Consider the following 20,126-nt stretch of genomic DNA (forward strand, 5'->3'; position numbering starts at 1 on the left):
CAGGAAAACAATGGGCCATTTGCCTGCTTTTCCGCATTGCAAAAGCCAGCAGCATCTTCCTGGCTGGCTGCTGTCTAAGAATGTGGTCGGGCCAGTTTTTGTAACCTGTGGCCACTTCCCTGCTGAGCCAGCCCACAGGGGGAGTTTGTGCAGGGCGCAGCAGCAGCATTCGCCTTCCTGCTGCAACGATCAAGAACCGAACCGAGCCGAGCCGAGCCGAGCCGCGCCACGTTCTCTTCTCCTCTCCCCGGGCTGCAGGGACTGGGCGGCCGGCACATGGATGCTCCGGGCCGCTCTGCAGTCTCTTGATCGGCTCTGTGTAGACCCGAACCCACCCCCCCCCCCCCCCGGGACACTGCGCGATCTTACCGGGGCCATGCGGGACCCCGGCAATGGGACTTCCCCAGGGGACTCCTTGTGGAACTGGGATTACCTGATCAACTGTTTCGCCGATGAGAAAGTTTGCATCTCTTTCGGACTCTGGATTATCGCTTCTTTATTCTGGATCACGTCGCATGCACTGTAAATCAGGCGCAGCTTATTAAGTTTCACTTTCCTGCTGGGACTTGTGGACTGTGGTCATGAATGATTTGGGCTTTTACCCATGTGTAAAGGCACAAGGGAACTCGGTCATGTGCAGGATATATTGGTGGCAGTAGAGAAAGTTACAGCCCTTCCCAACCCCCCCCCCCCCCCCCTAAGAAGAAAGTCATTCGACCAAAATAACATGAATGATCTTAGAATAAAATGCTTGCCTCTCATTCATCCTATGAGTAGATTTTATTCACCGGAAGAACCATTAATTCACTGGTTAACCTGAGGCTCCATCGTGGGCTCACGTTCTTTTACATTTCAGACTTTGCAGGTCTATCTCATGCATATTCATAGTGGATATCTTGAAAAGAAGGCTGGCTGGGGAGTCCTAGGACTGGGCTGGGGGGTCACTGAAACCTAAGCAAGCCTGGCTAGGAGCAGGGTGTTATTTTCCTGGAAGGGTGGCCTTGCATCTAGTCTCCTTAGGACGAGGCTGGGGATCAGTTGCCCCAGCCAGGAAAGGCTTTCTTTGAACAGGAGGATAAAAAGCAGCCTGGGGCAGAAGCTTTCGGTATTTGTTTTGCCAGCCCTCAAGCAGAAAGGTCCACAAGCACTTTTTCATTCTTTTGCAATGTTCTTAGAATAATTATTTATATATTTTGCATAGCACAAACAAAGTTTTGTCTGGTATCACTGGAGAATTCAAGTGTCATCCAGACGGTTAGGGATTATCCAGGTATGGTGGTAAAACATAGCTTGATTGAACCCAGCAAAACTGTTTTTTTGTAAGTGTGCTGTTGTCAAATCTGAAATGTCAAGGTTTTGGAAAGTGATGTGGTAGCTGGGTTAGTCCACTTTTAAAGGTAAAAAAAGTAGAGGAGTGTGGTAGCCGTGTTAGTTCACTCTTAAGGTTATCAATAGAAATCAAACAAAATAAAACATGGAGACAAAAAATAAGATGATACCTTTTTTATTGGACATAACTTAATACATTCTTGATTAGCTTTTGAAGGTTGCCTTTCTTCGTCAGATCGGAAATAAGCAAATGTGGTAGCAGATAGTATATATAAGTGAAAACATTCAAGCATTACTATGACAGTCTGACAGGGTGGGTCGGAGGTATGCATGGGGACATCAAAGCATATCATTGATATTCTAACAGGATGGGTGTGGATAGGTGAGGGGTGGGGTGATCAACAGAGACATACAGCTTTATGGTTTATAATGGGTTAGGAACCCCAGATCCTTGTTAAGTCCTTTCTGTTGGGTGTTAAAATATTCAATCATTCTGACTTCAAAGGTCTTACGTTCTTGTATGGTTTTAAAGTTACCTTTCAGTATTCTCACTGTGAAATCACTGGTACAGTGTCCTGGTTCTGTGAAGTGCTGTCCCACCGGGGTGGGGGCCCTACTGGCTGTATTGTTCATGTGATGTCTATGTAAATTGAATCTTGTCTTAAGCATCTGGCCTGTTTCTCCAATATAGCATCCTTCGTTACATTTTTTACACTGAATGATATATACCACATTGGAAGATGAGCAAGTGAAAGATCCCTTTATGTTGAATATCTTTCCTTTGTGGGTAACTGTGGGGTCCTGTGAAATATTTTGGCATAGTTTGCAACTGGATAAATTACAGGGACGTGTGCCCTTCTGTTCCTTTTCAGTCTGCAATGGAAGTTTACTTCTGATTAGCTTGTGTTTTAAGTTGGGTGGTTGTCGGAAGGCCAGTACTGGTGGGGATGGGAATATCTCTTTCAGTAATTCATCCTCCTGGAGTATAGGTTGTAGATCTCTTATGATTTTCCTCAGTTTTTCCAGCTCTGGATTGTATGTCACTACAAGGGGAATTCTGTCTGTGGATTTTTTCCTCCTTGTACTGTAACAGATTCTCCCTGGGTGTTTTGAGGGAGGAGGCAATATTCTTGGAGATTATTTTGGGGTTGTAGCCTTTCTGTTTGAAGGATGCAGTCAGGCTTTTAAGGTGTCTGTCTCTGTCCCCTGGGTCAGAGCAGATATTGTGGTATCTTGGGGCTTGGCTGTAAATGATGGATCTTTTTGTATGTGAAGGATGGAAGCTGGAGTTGTGGAGGTAGCTGCATCTGTCTGTGGGTTTCTTGTATATAGATGTTTGTATACAGCCATCACTGATTGAGACCGTGGTGTCCAAAAAATTGACTTTTTCTGGGGAGTAGTCAATTTTGAATCTGATTGTAGGATGGTATGTATTGAAGGCAGAATAAAATTGTTTCAGAGTTTCTTCACCCTCCGTCCAAATCATAAAAATGTCATCGATGTACCGGTAGTATTTTAGAGGTTTGGTCTGGTGTGTATTCAGAAATGTCTCTTTCAGCTCAGCCATAAAAAGGTTGGCATATTGGGGTGCTGTCCTGGTGCCCATTGCAGTGCCCATTATTTGTAGATAGATATCATTGTTAAAGGTAAAAAAAATAGAAATAAGTCAAAACGATGACAAGAAAATAAGACGATATCTTTTTTTTTTTATTGGGCTAACAATACGTATTTGATTAGCTTTTCAAGGTAATCCGGAAATCAGTCCAGCCTTAACATATCTCTTCTTAAGGCTCCTATAACAATAGGGATAATCCAGCACGGTTATCGTTGCTACTGTTTCTGTATTATATGCAAATAGGAGAGAGGCTATGAGGAACTGAGTTCGATTCCCAGCACAGGCAGCTCCTTGTGACTCTGGGCAAGTCACTTAACCCTCCATTGCCCCATGTAAGCCGCATTGAGCCTGCCATGAGTGGGAAAGCGCAGGGTACAAATGTAACAAAAATAAAATAGATACTATTGGAGATTCTACATGGAATGTTGCTACTATTGGAGATTCTACATGGAATGTTGCTATTCCACTAGCAACATTCCATGTAGAAGGCTGCGCAGGCTTCAGTTTCTGTGAGTCTGACGTCCTGCACGTACGTGCAGGACGTCAGACTCACAGAAGCAGAAGCCTGCGCGGCTACATTGGTGATCTGCAAGGGCCGACTTCTACATGGAATGTTGCTAGTGGAATAGCAACATTCCATGTAGAATCTCAAATAGTAGCAAGAGTGGAGGAGTGGCCTAGTGGTTAGGGTGGTGGACTTTGGTCCTGAGGAACTGAGTTCGATTCCCGGCACAGGCAGCTCCTTGTGACTCTGGGCAAGTCACTTAACCCTCCATTACCCCATGTAAGCCGCATTGAGCCTGCCATGAGTGGGAAAGCGCGGGGAAAGTGCGGGGTACAAATGTAGCAAAAAAAAAATTCACTGACCTGCACAGCCCCTGGTTAGTTGATTATATTCTTCACAAAGGTCCCTGGTTAGACAGCAATAAGTTCTGGCTGTCTTTTTCTCTTGCAGGCTCTTTTACATACAGTTGAGAAGGAAATGGCGACAGAAGGAATCAGTGGCGTGGATCATTTATTGCTTTGTGGGCAGCATGTGTAATACCATTGGGGCAGTTCTCTCAAAGCAACTCACCATTCAGGTATGCGGGAGGATAAAGTAACATAGTAGATGACGGCAGAAAAAGACCTGCACGGTCCACCCAGTCTGCCCAAGATAAACTCACATGTGCCATTTTTTGCGTATACCTTACCTTGATTTGTACCTGTCTTTTTCAGGGCACAGACCGTATAAGTCTGCCCAGCACTATCCCCGCCTCCCAACCACCCGCCCTGCCACCCACCACCAGCTCTGGCATAGACCGTAGAAGTCTGCCCAGCACTATCCCCGCCTCCCAACCACCCGCCCTGCCACCCACCACCAGCTCTGGCATAGACCGTATAAGTCTGCCCAGCACTATCCCCGCCTCCCAACCACCCGCCCTGCCACCCACCACCAGCTCTGGCATAGACCGTAGAAGTCTGTCCAGCACTATCCCCGCCTCCCAACCACCCGCCCTGCCACCCACCACCAGCTCTGGCATAGACCGTATAAGTCTGCCCAGCACTATCCCCGCCTCCCAACCACCAGCCCCGCCTCCCACCACCAGCTCTGGCACAGACCGTATAAGTCTGCCCAGCACTATCCCCGCCTCCCAACCACCAGCTCTGGCACAGACCGTATAAGTCTGCCCAGCACTATCCCGCCTCCCAACCACCAGCCCCGCCTCCCACCACCGGCTGTGGCACAGACCATATAAGTCTGCCCAGCACTATCCCCATCTCCCAACCACCAGCCCTGCCTAAAGAGGTCTGTTCCGCTATCTGTGGCACGAGGGGCCTTGGAAACAGAGTGGGTAAACAAACATCTTATTTTATGTATTTAGCAGCTCTGGGCCATTTTGGGTGGGCCCAGAGTTAACTTGGGTGGGCCCTTCCAACCCCCATCCCTACCCCTGTACATGCATACAATATAGTTGGTTTTTTTTTAATGACCCAGCGCCTGCCCATTTCTCTCTGAACCTCCTCCCCGGTTCTGCCTCAGAGCCGTTGGTCATTGCAATTCCTATAAGCAACCTGCACCGCCCTGCAGGCCTCTCTCTACCACGTCCCCACCAAAGAAACAAGAATTGATATCATTGAGGGCAGGACATGATAGAGAGAAGCCTGCAGGGCTGGTACAGGATGCCTATAGGAATTGCCAGCAGTAGCTCTGAGGTAGACCAGGAGAGGGTGGTTCTAGAGAGAGATGGGCAGATGCTAGGCCACGAGTAGAGAAGAGGAAGAGAGAGAGAGTAGAGAGGGGTTGCCACTGAAGAGGTTTGGAGGCCTCATGGGCTGCTGACTGGGTGGGCCAGAGGCAAGAATGGGTGGGCCTGTACCCACCCAGGCCCACCCTTGGCTACGCCACTGATTTAGCTCACGCCTCTCCAACAGGAGTTCATGGCGAGTTACACCTTGTCTTGAGGCATCCGTCAACTAGCCTGTAAAGCTTAGAGAGAGGATCATTTTCAAAGCCATTTATCTGGGCAATGGCTGATTTGAAAATAGCCCTCAGGCAGCCTGGCTGAAAGTATGTGGGAGAGTGGGGAGGGAAGCATGTCTACGTCACATGTAGATTAGATTTTCGGACCCACCTGGTTTATTCCCTACAAAAATTGTTTATGCTTCGCTTTCCAAGTATTAAGAATGTGAAACTTTTTAAACCGTTATCATCCTCTTTAGGTTACCAAGCCCCGTTGATATGAAATACTTTACCTTCTGAAATTAGGATGAATAGTGATTACATGGTATGAAAATAAAAAGTATGTTCTCGATAAATTTTAGGTGATATATTATTTTAAAATTCCTATGGATGGCCTAGAGTTTACCATTCAATCCACAGCGAACTAAATAGGCCATTGCAGAATACAGATATTTTAATGTAATGTTTTCCAGCAAGAATCTGTTTGCCGAAAAAAACAGATGCAAAGGGCTGAAGTTCTTTGCACCCATTGGCTATTTTCAAAGATGAAATATGTGCCTACTTATTCTTTTTCAAAAATTAGGTACAAGGCTATATAAAAATGACCCTGCAATGTTTGACTTGTAACCCTTTTCAAGCCTTAACAGTGAAGATAGATTAATGAGAAATAGTCACATTATAGTCACCACTTGCTAAGTGTAAAAGGTTTTTAAGTAACATGTAAAGAATCATGGGTGAAATCTACATATGGGTTGAGTGGCCTAGTAGTTAGGGTGGTGGACTTTGGTCCTGGGGAACTGAGTTCGATTCCCACTTCAGGCACAGGCAGCTCCTTGTGACTCTGGGCAAGTCACTTAACCCTCCATTGCCCCATGTAAGCTTTATTGAGCCTGCCATGAGTGGGAAAGCTCGGGGTACAAATGTAACAAAAATAAAATAGATACTATTGGAGATTCTACATGGAATGTTGCTATTCCACTAGCAACATTCCATGTAGAATCTCAAATAGTTAGTAGCAACAGTGGAGGAGTGGCCTAGTGGTTAGGGTGGTGGACTCTGGTCCTGGGGAATTGAGGAACTGAGTTCGATTCCCACTTCAGGCACAGACAGCTCCTTGTGACTCTGGGCAAATCACTTAACCCTCCATTGCCCCATGTAAGCCACATTGAGCCTGCCATGAGTGGGAAAGCTCGGGGTACAAATGTAACAAAAATAAAATAAAAATAAATATTCAATGTGGTTTAAATGGGCAGCAGAGGCTCCTTGCCTGCTTAAACCAGTTGATGGGCAGCTGCTGATATTCAGTGGCTCTAATCACCTATGTCAAAATCAGGCAATGGAGAGGCGGCCTGGAGGCAGAGTCTGGGAGGACCCAGCACTTACGTAGGCCAGGGCCATATTCAGTGTCAGCACCCACGTAGCTAAGTAGCCAGATTAGACCATACAAAAGGCTGTCCTATCTTTGGCCACCTAGCTATGTAGGTGCTGGCACTGAACATTGGCTAGTACCAGTGGTGTGCTGGAGCAGGCTCGCAAGAGCCGGTTGTTAAGTTTTTAAGAATTTTGGGAGCCGGTTGTTAAAGTAGGGCCCTCCATGGCTACTTTAACAACTGGCTCCCAAAATGTGGACTTGGGCCCCCTGCTGAATTCTCTTTTACTTTGCTGGTGGGGATGCTGAGCCCTGCCAGCCAAGTAAGTAGACTGCTGCTGCTCCCAGCTCCTTGTTTCCAGCTCTGAGCAGCAGGCTGGGACTTCTCCAGCATGTGTGAGAAGTTTCAGCATGCTGCCCAGTGCAAGACGTTGGGAGTGGTGGCAGTCCATTTATTGGCTGCCAGCAAAAAGGTATGCCTAGCATGCCCGCACGAAGGGAGGGAGGATAGAGAGGCAAGTGTTGCTCCCCCTCCCCCCCCAGCCACCCCTGGCCCTTCCAACTGCAGAGCTGGCTACGTCCGGAGAAAGAGCCTGTTGTTAAAAATTTACCAGCACACCCCTGGCTAGTACTCACATTACCTTCCATGTCACGGCCGCTGGGTTGCTGAGCTGTTCCCACCCCCTCCTCTCCCCATTCCCCCACTACAGTTCTCCTAATCTCCATTCTTCTGAGCACCCTCCACACTGATCTGATCTCCCTGGTTCAATCCGTCCCCCTGATCCAGCCCCCTCTTCCCCTCCCCCTGCGAAACCTTTTCCCTATGACCCCATAATATATAAGTGCTCCATGTACATAGTACCTCCATTTGCATGGTCTCCAACAAACAGTGCATCTTGGGTTGTTTTGCAGGTTTTCACTGGAGGCTACATGGCACTCATCGATGTTATTAACTTTATTCTGACTCTCTTCCCTGTCTGTGGTTTCCGACTCAGATCTAAATCAGGTAGGAGTCTGCAGTACTCAGTTCCAGCAGCTGTTTGCGAGCCTTTTCCTGCTGTCAGAGGGAGGGTGTTGCAGAAAGAAAATGTGGCCTAGTGGTTAGGGTGGTGGACTTTGGTCCTGAGGAACTGAGTTGGATTCCCACTTCAGTCACAGGCAGCTCCTTGTGACTCTGGGCAAGTCACTTAACCCTCCATTGCCCCATGTAACAAAATGTACAAATGTAACAAAAATAAAATAGATACTATTGGAGATTCTACATGGAATGTTGCTACTATTGGAGATTCTACATGGAATGTTCTACATGGAGATTCTACATGGAACATTCCATGTAGAAGGCTGCACAGGCTTCTGTTTCTGTGAGTCTGACGTCCTGCACGTACGTGCAGGACGTCAGACTCACAGAAGCAGAAGCCTGCGTGGCCACATTGGTGATCTGCAAGGGCCGACTTCTACATGGAATGTTGCTAGTGGAATAGCAACATTCCATGTAGAATCTCAAATAGTAGCAACAGTGGAGGAGTGGCCTAGTGGTTAGGGTGGTGGACTTTGGTCCTGGGGAACTGAGTTTGATTCCCACTTCAGGCACAGGCAGCTCCTTGTGACTCTGGGTAAGTCACTTAACCCTCCATTGGCCCATGTAAGCCGCATTGAGCCTGCCATGAGTGGGAAAGCGCGGGGTACAAATGTAACAAAAAAAATGCAGGCTTTCCCAGATATAATAACCAGTGAGGTGTGGTGGTGGTGGTGGTGGTCGTGGGGGGGGGGGGGGGTATGTTAATTCTTTAACAGAATGATGGAGGAGCATTTGAATGCAGAACTGAACAAGACCTTATCCTTGGATAACAAATTCAGGCATCGACAAACTGTTTGTTAGAAATGGTAAGCTTTGTTTGTCAAAGATGTCGCATCAAGGGAAAATGTTTGACACATCAGACTTCCTTACTGCCTAGTCTGCCCTTGTCCCTAGTTCCCGTGAGCCCCACTAAGCCAAATTATTGTGACTCCCTGCAGGATGAGATCTGTCTCTTTGGATTGCATTTTTACGGGATGCCTGTGTGGAAATAAAACAACAGTCCTTTCGTCCAGTTTAATACATCAGCGAGAATTCAGTCACTCCTAGTGTACAATGCAGGCTTACCAACTTTAACACATGATCTCTACAACTTATAAATTGTAGAATGAAAACCATTATCCACTAGTAAGTTCATGCGGAGGTGTATTTTCAAAGCACTTAAGCGCTTTGAAAATGAGCTCCATAGGCTCATAGTAAGAAGGTATTAATCACTGTTAGACTAGAGAAGACAATCCATTGTTGACACCAATTACTATGGCTATAAGACAGTGTTACTGGGTTTGTTTGATTAGGCTTTGAACTTTGGCAGTTCTTGAGCAGTCCAAGTGATGGTACCTTATTTCCATGTAGTTGAATCCTTTTTTGCTTTGAGTACCTCAGGTTCCTCACTAGTGTATTCCAGAGTTAATGCCATCCTACAGAATTCTTGGAGTTATGGTATTACACGTAGTGTAGCAACCCGGAAATACGCCCTGTGCGGCACACCCCTAAGTGTTCCCGCCTTGACCACCATGTCATGGCCGAGCAATGGAGGCCAATGGATGGGGCGCAGTTTTGGCAGCCCTGCCTTCCATGTGCCCTGTCCAGCCATACCAGCAGCGCATGGCTACAGCCCTGGGTGTTACTCCTTGAATTGAATGGGAGGGCCACCGAATACAGAATTCCCCCTAAGAGGTTAAAAGACCGGGTGGAAAAATCTTGATGATCACAGAGACATCCGGTTACCTCCCTCATAAAATCCTCGTTAAAGTCTAAGGGTCAGCTGTCAACCCTGTGCTGTACGGAGGGACGTGGGTTTGATTCTCGGGTCTGGGCTTCCGTTCTCTGGTCCAGCTGAGGGTAGGATTCAAAGCCCCTGTGACTGGGTGGGGGCAAAGGAGAGGTCTCAGTTGTCAAGCTGTAATGACCCCCGATGGTAGGAAGAAGCTTTGGTACATGGTTCACCCTGAGGACTTTGCTACAGCTGTTGTGTTAAGAGAATTGAGAAGAATATAAAGTAGGGAAGGTATCCCTGGATCATTTCTAATAAAGTTAATGGCACCAAATACTAGCTCCAGTTTCAATGCAGCCAGGGGCTCAAAGGGGCCTGAGGAAAATGCCAGGCCAAAGGAAGAAGTCCACTGGGACTTAGTGAGCCAAAAAGATAAATGTTGTCCTGTGTTATTTTTCAAACTTACCATTAGTCACTCAGTATAATATAAATTGCTTTGACGGGATCAATTATTATTAAAATAGCAATCACATTGCAGTCATATATTGTATAGATGGAGGGGGGGGGGGGTTGTCAATGATTAGAATAATTGCCAAAAGGGGTTTTCAAGTGGAGGAGTGGCCTAGCGGTTAGGGTGGTGGACTTTGGTCCTGAGGAACTGAGGAACTGATTTCAATTCCCACTTCAGGCACAGGCAGCTCCTTGTGACTCTGGGCAAGTCACTTAACCCTCCATTGCCCCATGTAAGCCGCATTGAGCCTGCCATGAGTGGGAAAGCGCAGGGTACAAATGTAACAAAAATAAAATAGATACTATTGGAGATTCTACATGGAATGTTGCTACTATTGGACATTCTACATGGAATGTTGCTATTCCACTAGCAACATTCCATGTAGAAGGCTGCGCAGGCTTCTGTTTCTGTGAGTCTGACATCCTGCACGTATCTGCAGGAATTCAGACTCACAGAAGCAGAAGCCTGCGCGGCCACATTGGTGATCTGCAAGGGTCGACTTCTACATGGAATGTTGCTAGTGGAATAGCAACATTCCATGTAGAATCTCAAATAGTAGCAACAGTGGAGGAGTGGCCTAGTGGTTAGGGTGGTGGACTTTGGTCCTGAGGAACTGAGTTCGATTCCCACTTCAGGCACAGGCAGCTCCTTGTGACCTCTGGGCAAGTCACTTAACCCTCCATTGCCCCAGGTACAAATAAGTACCTGTATTCAATATGTAAGCCACATTGAGCCTGCCATGAATGGGAAAGTGCGGGGTACAAAATGTAACAAAAAAAAAAAAAAAATCACCCTGAAGAGAGTAGTGGGGTGTTAACATGGTGACATATGAGACATTTTTTCCCCTGTCTTTCCATATACACATAGATTTTCACGGTGAACCCTAGGTCCCATTATTTCTTGAATTGGCAGTTTGATATGAATGGACTGTATTGAGAGGCTTTGACGGATTAAGTCTCTGAAAAGGTTAACATACCTAGGGAAGCATTTCGAGGTTTAACTCAGTCTTTAGTCCTTAGCCGCCTTGATTACTGTAATGGGATATATGCAGGGTGCAAAGACATTCTCCTGAAACAATTGCAAACTAGGCTCATTTATGGTAAATCAAGGATTGAAAGCTCAAGGCCACTGCGTGAGAAACTGCACTGGCTCCCTGTAAAGGACCGAATAACATTTAAAATTCTCTATGGTGATGCCCCTGCGTATATGGACGCCCTTGTCAGCTTACCACCTCGAAACTCTCACAGATCAGCTACCCAATCTACAGTGGCCTCAAGTATAAAACCACTTACGCCTCCACTTTTTCCTATATTAGCGCACAACTGTGGAATGGTCTACCTAAATTTGTGAAAGTTATCCCTGATCATCCGACCTTCAAAAGATACCTTAAGACCTACTTATTCGGAAAGGCTTAGGGTCTTGACCCGCCCCGCACCGCTACCTATTGAATTCTATTTTCTATCCATATTTTCCCACCTCTGCTATTACTCACTTGTCCCTTTCCCTACAATGCCGTTGACTGTTTGTTGAAGATTTGATGTATGCTTTTGTAAATTACTCTAAGCCACATTGGGCCTACCCTTGGGTGGGAAAATGTGGGATATAGATGCTGTAAAATAAATAAATAAATAAATAAATAAATAAATAAATAAATAAATAAATAAATAAATACATGTTTACTACAGGTCGTGCTCATGCCAGAAAACGGAGAATGTACAGGACCAGCTTGTTTGCCCTGTCTATTCCTCTCTCAGTGGGGGCTGCTTATTTCATGACAGCTGGTGTTTTACCTTTACGTGTCTCTGAGGGCCGTCGTGGACCACAGAGGAGACTTCTTGGGACGGTACTTCAGGTAACTTTCATCTGCAAATCTCTCTTCCAGGTCTGTATTTCAACTCCATTTCCCCAGATATAGATCAGAGACTTCATAGTTATGGGTATGGAGCATTTGGTGTTGCTGAAATGGTCAGTTTCACAGCCTCCGCATCTCATTCGTCATTTCCTGCATTCCAAGTCAAATCAAGCAAGTTTCTGTAATGTAGGCTGGCCGCAGCTATTTCACCCTTCCATTAGCACTCATGGAAAGTCAGGTAGTCGAACGGTATGTCCAGTTGTTCTGATGTAAGAGGTGATGTCATTGCTCCTACTTTCCATAAGAACATAAGAATAGCCATACTGGGCCCCATCTAGTCCAGTATCCTGCTTCCAACAGTGACCAATCTAGGTCACAAGTACCTGGCAGAAAATCAAATAGTAGCAACATTCCATGCAGAACCCCAAAGAGTAGCAAGATTCTAGAATTCTAAAGAATAACAAGATTCCATGCAGAATTTCAAAGTGTAGCAAGATTTCATTCAGAATCCCAAGCACATCAAACATATAAACGGAAAGTGACCATACTCACTTGCAAATGCGCAGTACAGACTTCCCTCTCTGTCCCGCCCTCGTGTCAAGACGTCATGACGTCAGAGGGCGGAACAGAGAGGGAAACGGAGTTGAATTGTCGGATGCCGCCACTGCCGCCTGGAAAGGAACATCGCGCGAAACAACCTCCACCCTCCCCCCATCCCCGCCGCCGCTCCTGCCCCCTCTGTATCAGGCCCCCTGCACTGACCTGACAGCGCCTCTCACCTCCATGTGGAAGCACTGCAGGCAGCAGCAGAGCGATCTGCTGCTGCCTGTAGCGCTTTCACACGGAGGTGAGAGGCGCAGGTCAGTGCAGGGGGCCCGGCATGGAGGGGGGAGGGAGCGGCGACAATGAGGGTAGCTGGACATGGGGGGAGGGCAGGTGGGAGAGGCCATGGTTGCTGGACTTGAGGTGAGAGCAGGGCACAGAGGAGGGTTGCTGGACATGGGGGGGGGGGGAGGCCAAGGGAAAAAGGAGGGTCGCTGGATATGGGGGGAGGATCGCTGGACGGGGTGAGGCCAGGGGAGAGAGGAGGGCTGCAATACTCGCCCGTTTTTACGGGCTTAACAGCTAGTAAGTACATAAGTGTTGCCATACTGGGACAGACCGAAGGGCCATCAAGCCCAGCATCCTGTTTCCGTGGCCAATCCAGGTTACAAGTACCTGGCAGAAAACCAAATAGTAGCAACATTCCATGCTACCAGTTCCGGGGCAAGCAGTGGCTTCCCCCATGTCCATCTCAGTAACAGACTATGGACATTTCCTCCAGGAACTTGTCCAAACCTTTTTTGAACCCAGATATTCTAGCAGCCGTTACCACATCCTCCGGCAAAGGGTTTCAGAGCTTGAGTGTCCCCTAATTAGTTAACTAGCCATTAACAATCGATTATTGATGTTAATTGACACTAATTTGGGCTTAGCAGATCTACCTACATGCTATTCTGTGATACTGCGTGCCCAAACCCTCCGATTCTATATATGGCGCTTTGAGTTGCACATTTCGATTTGGATGCGTGCTCAATTTGCATGTGCAACTTAATAGAATAACCAGCCAATCAGGCCTGATCATTATCAGCACTAATTGGCAATAATTAAAATTTATGTGCACATCTTTTTAGACGTATTCTATAAAGAGGTGCACGCACCTAACCCTCCTCTGCCCCAGATACAAAACATAGATTGTGAGCCCACTAAACTGCTTTGGCTGTACCACAGAAAGTAGTAGATTAAATTCATGATGCCCACCCTACCACCCCAAACAGCTGGTGCAGTGCAAAAGTGCCACACACATAGCTCAGAACATTGGGCAATCACTTCTACAGCAATCAAAAGCAACACATTCAAAGATGCCATCAGACCAGCACTCACAGGTAAGGGTGTTAGAAAGGTAAAGCTACGGTAGGAATTGAACTTGGTTCTCAGCCCCCTGCACCAACCATTAGGCTTCTCCTCCACTCCGAGTTTCTTTGTATGCTGCAATCTTACACTTTCTCCTCTGTTTAGGAAAGTACTGAGATCATGGGTTTCTCCCTGGGAATGGCCGCAGTGGTTATCTCGTGGACAGCCAGGTATCCTCTGATCAAGAAAGTAGTAAGTTCACACAAAATACAACTGCATTTCCTAATAGAGCTTTACGAAAACAGAATGGTTGGGTTTACGTTAATTTCTTCTAAGTGTGGCAAACATTTGGAGCCTTCTTGGGGGGAGGGTTGAACGCTCTCTCATAGTTTGATGAGTGATGTGTATATGTTGGTATGCTGTAGCTATGATATCAGTAGGGAGGTCATAGTAGTGTGGGGGGGGGGGGAGGGCAGAACAGCTAGTTCAGCATCAGCATGTGGGTCATTTGGGGGAGGGGCACTTCCCCCATGCTCCACCCAAATTGCACTTATGCTGTGGCTGTACTAACAGGGCTGATCGATTGAGGATTCTTCTTAAAGTGAACTCTTACGTGAACATTTCACTGTACAGTGCATTCTTGCTATTCATGATGGTATGGTTCTTGGAAAACTTTGCAAACCTCAAAATTGTGACTACCGAACTATTGCCACTATGGGAAAATAGGGGATTGGTTCCAGGTTTACCTATGTTTCTAAAAAAAAAAAACCACAGATAGCAAATAATAGACTCGATGGGAGTTAGGGGCTTAGGTTCCCGCTGTGGAAAACCATATAGGATTGGTAGCTTGCAACTCGCTTCCTGGACACTTGGTGGCCATTACCAGAAGCAAACGCCAAAATGAGAAAAGTGAAAGCAAAGAAGGCTCTTTTGTAACACGTATATCCGCCAATACGCAAACAATGCAGCACGAATTGTGATCTCAAAGCACGTCGCCGTGGGTAAGTGAAATCGCAAAGACAGAATGCACGAATAGCAAGAAAGTACTGTATCAGGAAAGTGACAGATTCTCTATGTCTGGAATACACAGGGGTCCAGAACAATGCTGCTAACTTGGGCTTAGCAGGACAGGATTGGGTCTCTGTGTGGCTGATCGGTGCTGAGGCATTTCAAAGGACAGTGTGTAACACGTGATAACGCTTGGTTTCTCTTGAGGTGTGTAAGGCACAACCTTTTCTAGCTGGTAGTTCATAAAATATTAAACATAGGAAAATTCTGGGTCTCGCTTTAGCGGAATGGTGGTAGTTGGGTGAGGAAGTGTTGATATGATATATAGAATATTTAACAACTTTGGGTCTCTCCTTGGTTGATCAGTGTTGGGGCAGAAACAGGGACAAAGAGGTGCTGATATGACAACATCTCTATATAATAAAAGGCACCTCCAACGTTCCATGAAGCCTCAAGCCGGAAACTTGAGGCGCCAGAGATATCCGGTTTGGCCTGGAGTGTCTGGCCTGCCCTTGCGTCATAACGTCATGATGTTGAGGGCGGCGCTATGACAATCGGCCAAACACCATCTCCCTCTGACCCTCGGCGGACATTTCCCACCTCTGGAGGACTAACATCACCCGCACAACGTCGGACGGAGGCAGGCGGGGACGCAAGCATCGGCGACACGCGATCTGACTCCCTTGCCCCTCGGCAGCCATTTCCCAACTCCGCAGGACTCCCATCGCCCTTCACAAACTCCGAGACACGGAGGGAGCGACGCAGGCAGGCAGCCTGAACGTCTGACACACACAGAGAGCCAGCCTGCCTGCCTGCCTGCCTGCCTGAATGTGCCAGGAAGGGAGACAGCTTCAGTCGGAGGGAGCGCCACGACCCTGAAAGGCACTGGAAGGGGGGGCACTCGAACCTGAACCTGCGAGGAGGGAAGGGGGAGGGCAGGAAAGGGGGAGGGGGGAAAAACGCTGGCCGACGGAGGGACCACCATCCTGAAAGGCCAAGGGAGGGGGGGCCAACACCCTGAAGCTGGGATTCCCTCTCACACACACACTCACATTCTCGCACAAACACTCCATACACACTCTCACTCTGTCATACACACACTCGCACATTCAGTCTCTCACACACTCACTCTCACACACACTCTCTCAAACATACACACTACGATGCAGAAAAACGCCGCCAGAGGGCCCACGATCCTGCAGGCCGGGGGGGGGAGGGGGGGGAGGCCAGGACCCTGAGGCTGGGAGGGGGGAGGGGGACAAGAAGGATATGGGAAAAGGAAACACAGGGGGGGAGCGGGAAGGACGCCAACACACGGAGGGGGGACCCCTGCGGCACACTCTCTGTCTTGAACACACACTCTCACACAAACAGTCTCACTCTCTCTCACACACACACACACACTCGCACATTCACTCTGTCTCTCACACACTCACTCTCACACATACACACTTCGATGAAAACCTTGCTAGCGCCCGTTTCATTGCTCTCAGAAACGGGCCTTTTTTTTACTAGTATAGTATATATGATAACTTTGTCTTTCCTTGGTTTATCAGTGCCAGGGGAAAGTGTTGATAGTATATAGAACATGTAATAGCTCTGGATATTTTCTTGGTTGACCAGGGGTGGGAATAGGGTGTTGGTATGATAAGATATAGATATATCAGTGTGATAACTTAAAGTACATATGATAACATTGTCTTTCCTTGGTTTTTCAGTGCCAGGGGAAGGTTGACTGGAGGTGGGAGTGGGGTGTTGATGTGATAATATATAGAATGTATGATAACACTGCCTTCCCTTGGTTTATCAGTGTTAGGGGAAGGTATTGATAACCTATAGAACACGTAATAGCACTGGATCTCTCCTTGGTTGACTAGGGATGAGAATGGGGTGTTGATGTGATAATATATAGGTATTGATATATGTCACTGTCATTGGGAAAGGGTGACTAAAGTAACAGATCCAAAATTTAAGAATGGCCCATTTTTCATGTCATGGGTCCATAAGCAGTCTGAAAAGGTTCCATGTTTGAACTGTAACTTTTTTTTTTAAACATATGAGGATGGGGTTTGGATTGTTGTATTGCTAATTATTTGCTCTAACAGAATTCATTAACCCCCCCCCCCCTTTGTTTTGTTTGTTTTTGTTGACTTTAGTCACCTTTTCCCAGAGATGGTCACATATAGAACATGTAATAGCACTGGATCTCTCCTTGGTTGACTAGGGATGAGAATGGGGTGTTGATGTGATAATATATAGAATGTATGATAACACTGCCTTCCCTTGGTTTATCAGTGTTAGGGGAAGGTATTGATAACTTATGGAACATGTAATAGCACTGGATCTCTCCTTGGTTGATCAGTGGCGGGGAAAGGTGTTTCCAGTGATGCAGCTGTTGGCATACTTCTTCTCTGTCCTGGCCAGCGTCCTCTATGCTGTTGCTGTTATGGCCCATGACCACCAGACTGAGTACTTTGTGAGGGCTATACCATGGTTCCTCTTCGCTCTGGGCTCTGCGGCCCTTGACGTCGCTGTATCCTTTCCTTATCTAGAAAACTGGACAAGAAATACGGTCATGCGTGAGGTTTTTTCAGGACCACTCTATTTCTTGCAACAGAAAGTTCCACCGATGGCAACAGTGCTGGGACCAAATGTAGACATCTGAATCCAAACCCAGGAGGTTTTGCATTAACATTTAATGTTAACGATATGGCTTGTATTCTGCTAATAATACCTCTTGGTTCATAGCGGATCCCAATGTAAAAGAAGCTGGACATTTCCTGGAATTACAGAGTATGAATAGCAAATTTACATACACGTTTCAATCTAAGAGAGGGGGAAAAAACCCCAGACCTAATCCAAGCTAGTTATTAGATTGCAAAACAAATTTTCTAAATAGGTAAGTTGTAATATATTTTTGAAACTGAAAGTAGCTTGAGTTGGTGAGCAAAGGGATCTGAATGTCTTTACTAAAATGAGCTGCTTGGAATGAAAGAATGTTATCTAATAACCTAGTTCTTTTCATGATTTTTAAAGAAAGGAAAGTAAATAGGGTTGTTGATCTAGTAGCCCTAGATTTGTGCAAGAAAACGAAATGAGTTAACCAATACAGTGGGGCTAACCCCATAAATTGCTTTATAAATAAGGCAGTAAAACTTAATCAAAACTCTAGCATAGACCCATGTCTGTTTTATCATTCCCACCTTGAGTAATTCTCTTATCTCTTATTTGTCCTGTTTGTCTGTCCTAATTAGATTGTAAGCTCTGTCAAGCAGGGGCTCTCTCTTCATGTCCAGTGTACAGTGCTGCGTACATCTAGTAGCGCTATAGAAATGATAAGTAGTAGTAGTAGTCTTTGGGATTCCGGAATCTTTGCTACTCTTTGGGATTCCAGAATCTTGCTACTCTTTGGGATTCCGGAATCTTGCTACTCTTTGTCCTTATCCCTTATTTGTCCTGTTTGTCTGTCCTAATTAGATTGTAAGCTCTGTCAAGCAGGGACTGTCTCTTCATGTCCAGTGTACAGCGCTGCGTACATCTAGTAGCGCTATAGAAATGATAAGTAGTAGTAGTAGTCTTTGGGATTCCGGAATCTTTGCTACTCTTTGGGATTCCAGAATCTTGCTACTCTTTGGGATTCCGGAATCTTGCTACTCTTTGTCCTTATTCCTTATTTGTCCTGTTTGTCTGTCCTAATTAGATTGTAAGCTCTGTCGAGCAGGGACTTTTTCTTCATGTCCAGTGTACAGCGCTGCGTACGTCTAGTAGCGCTATAGAAATGATAAGTAGTAGTAGTAGTAGACCGGAAGCCAGTGACTCTTTAGGAAATACTGAGATACAGTATCATACTTTTTAAAAAACGTATATCAGGTGGCGTGCCATATTCTGAATAGACTTCAGTAATTGTTTAGGGAATCCCAAGTATATGAAACTACAATAGTCTAACATGCTCGGGATCAATGATTGTACTGAGAAACAGCAGGGAAAACAATTTGCAAAGTCCAAGGTGATGACAGCAAACAAGCAGACCAGGCAGAAAGTCAAACCAAATATTTATTGAAACATCAAAAATTCAAACTGCCCGATAGAGGCCGTGTTTCACCTAAATCATGGCTGCGTCAGAGGCTCTAAAATACGCAAATAAATGCTATAGAGCTCTGGATAATCTGAAGGCTAATAAGCTACCAATCCTTCCATCAATTTACAGAAAAGTGGTACAGAGGCAATTGACCTGTAATTTGAGATTAAAGTACTAGAGGGTCCTGTTACAAAATCACAGTAAAACGTGGCCTGCGGTAGTGTGGGGTGCGTCTTTTGAGCAAGTCACTTAATCCTCCATTGCCCCAGGTACAAATAAGTAACCGTATATACTATTGGGCTCATTTTCGAAAGAGAAGGACGCCCATCTTTCAACACAAATCGGAAGTTGGACGTCCTTCTCACAGGGTCTTCAAAATCGGAATAATCAAAAGCCAATTTTGGACGTCCCCAACTGCACTCCGTCGCAGGGACAGCCAAATTTCAAGGGGGCGTTTCGGAGGCATAGCAAAGGCGGGACTTGGGCATGCCTAACACATGGATGTCCTCGACCCATAATGGAAAAAAAAAGGGCGTCCCTGACGAACACTTGGATGACTTTACTTGGTCCTGTTTTTCTTACGACCAAGGCACAGAAAGGTGGTCGAAATGACCAGATGACCACTGGAGAGAATTGGGGATGTCCTCCCCTTACTCCCCCTGTGGTCACTAACCCCCTCCCACCCTAAAAAAACATCTTAAAAATATTTTTTGCCAGCCTCAGATGTCATACTCAGCTCCATCACAGTAGTATGCAGGTACCTGGAGCAGTTTTAGTGGGTGCAGTGCACTTCAGGCAGGCGGACCTAGGCCCATCCCCCTCCCTACGTTTGTGGAGGAAACAGCGAGCCCTCCAAAACCCACCATAAACCCACTGTACCCACATCTAGGTGCCCCCCTTCAGCCATAAGGGCTATGGTAGTGGTGTACAGTTGTGGGGAGTGGGTTTTATGGGGGGTTTGGGGGGCTCAGCAGACAAGGTAAGGGAGCTATGTTCCTGGGAGCATTTTATGAAGTCCACTGCAGTGCCCCCTAGGGTGCCCAGTTGGTGTCCTGGCATGTCAGGGGGACCAGTGCACTACAAATGCTGGCTCCTCCCATGACCAAAGGGCTTGCATTTGGTCGTTTCTGAGATGAGTGTCCTTGGTTTCCATTATCACTGAAAAACAGAAACGACCAAGTCTAGGGACGACCATCTCTAAGGATGACCAAAATTTCCAGATTTGGGCGTCCCTGACCG

General features: G+C 46.5%; 1 protein-coding gene across 3 annotated transcripts in view; it reads left to right on the plus strand.

Annotated features, from left to right (window-relative positions):
* Positions 1–204: 204 nt before the first annotated feature.
* Positions 205–20,126, plus strand: part of TMEM44 (transmembrane protein 44) — a 40,959-nt gene continuing 21,037 nt past the window's right edge. For 2 of the 3 annotated variants that reach the window (XM_030216957.1, XM_030216958.1), the window contains exons 1-6: positions 205–522; positions 3,900–4,026; positions 7,669–7,762; positions 11,742–11,908; positions 13,967–14,053; positions 17,172–17,342. In XM_030216957.1, coding sequence (XP_030072817.1) covers positions 281–522; positions 3,900–4,026; positions 7,669–7,762; positions 11,742–11,908; positions 13,967–14,053; positions 17,172–17,342 — 888 coding nt within the window. In that variant the 5' untranslated portion in view covers positions 205–280. Of the gene's footprint in view, positions 523–1,164; positions 1,271–3,899; positions 4,027–7,668; positions 7,763–11,741; positions 11,909–13,966; positions 14,054–17,171; positions 17,343–20,126 lie in introns of those variants that run through there. The other variant, XM_030216959.1, reaches the window with a different exon arrangement.

Source organism: Microcaecilia unicolor, chromosome 10, assembly GCF_901765095.1.
Source record: "Microcaecilia unicolor chromosome 10, aMicUni1.1, whole genome shotgun sequence".
NCBI classification, from domain to species: domain Eukaryota; kingdom Metazoa; phylum Chordata; class Amphibia; order Gymnophiona; family Siphonopidae; genus Microcaecilia; species Microcaecilia unicolor.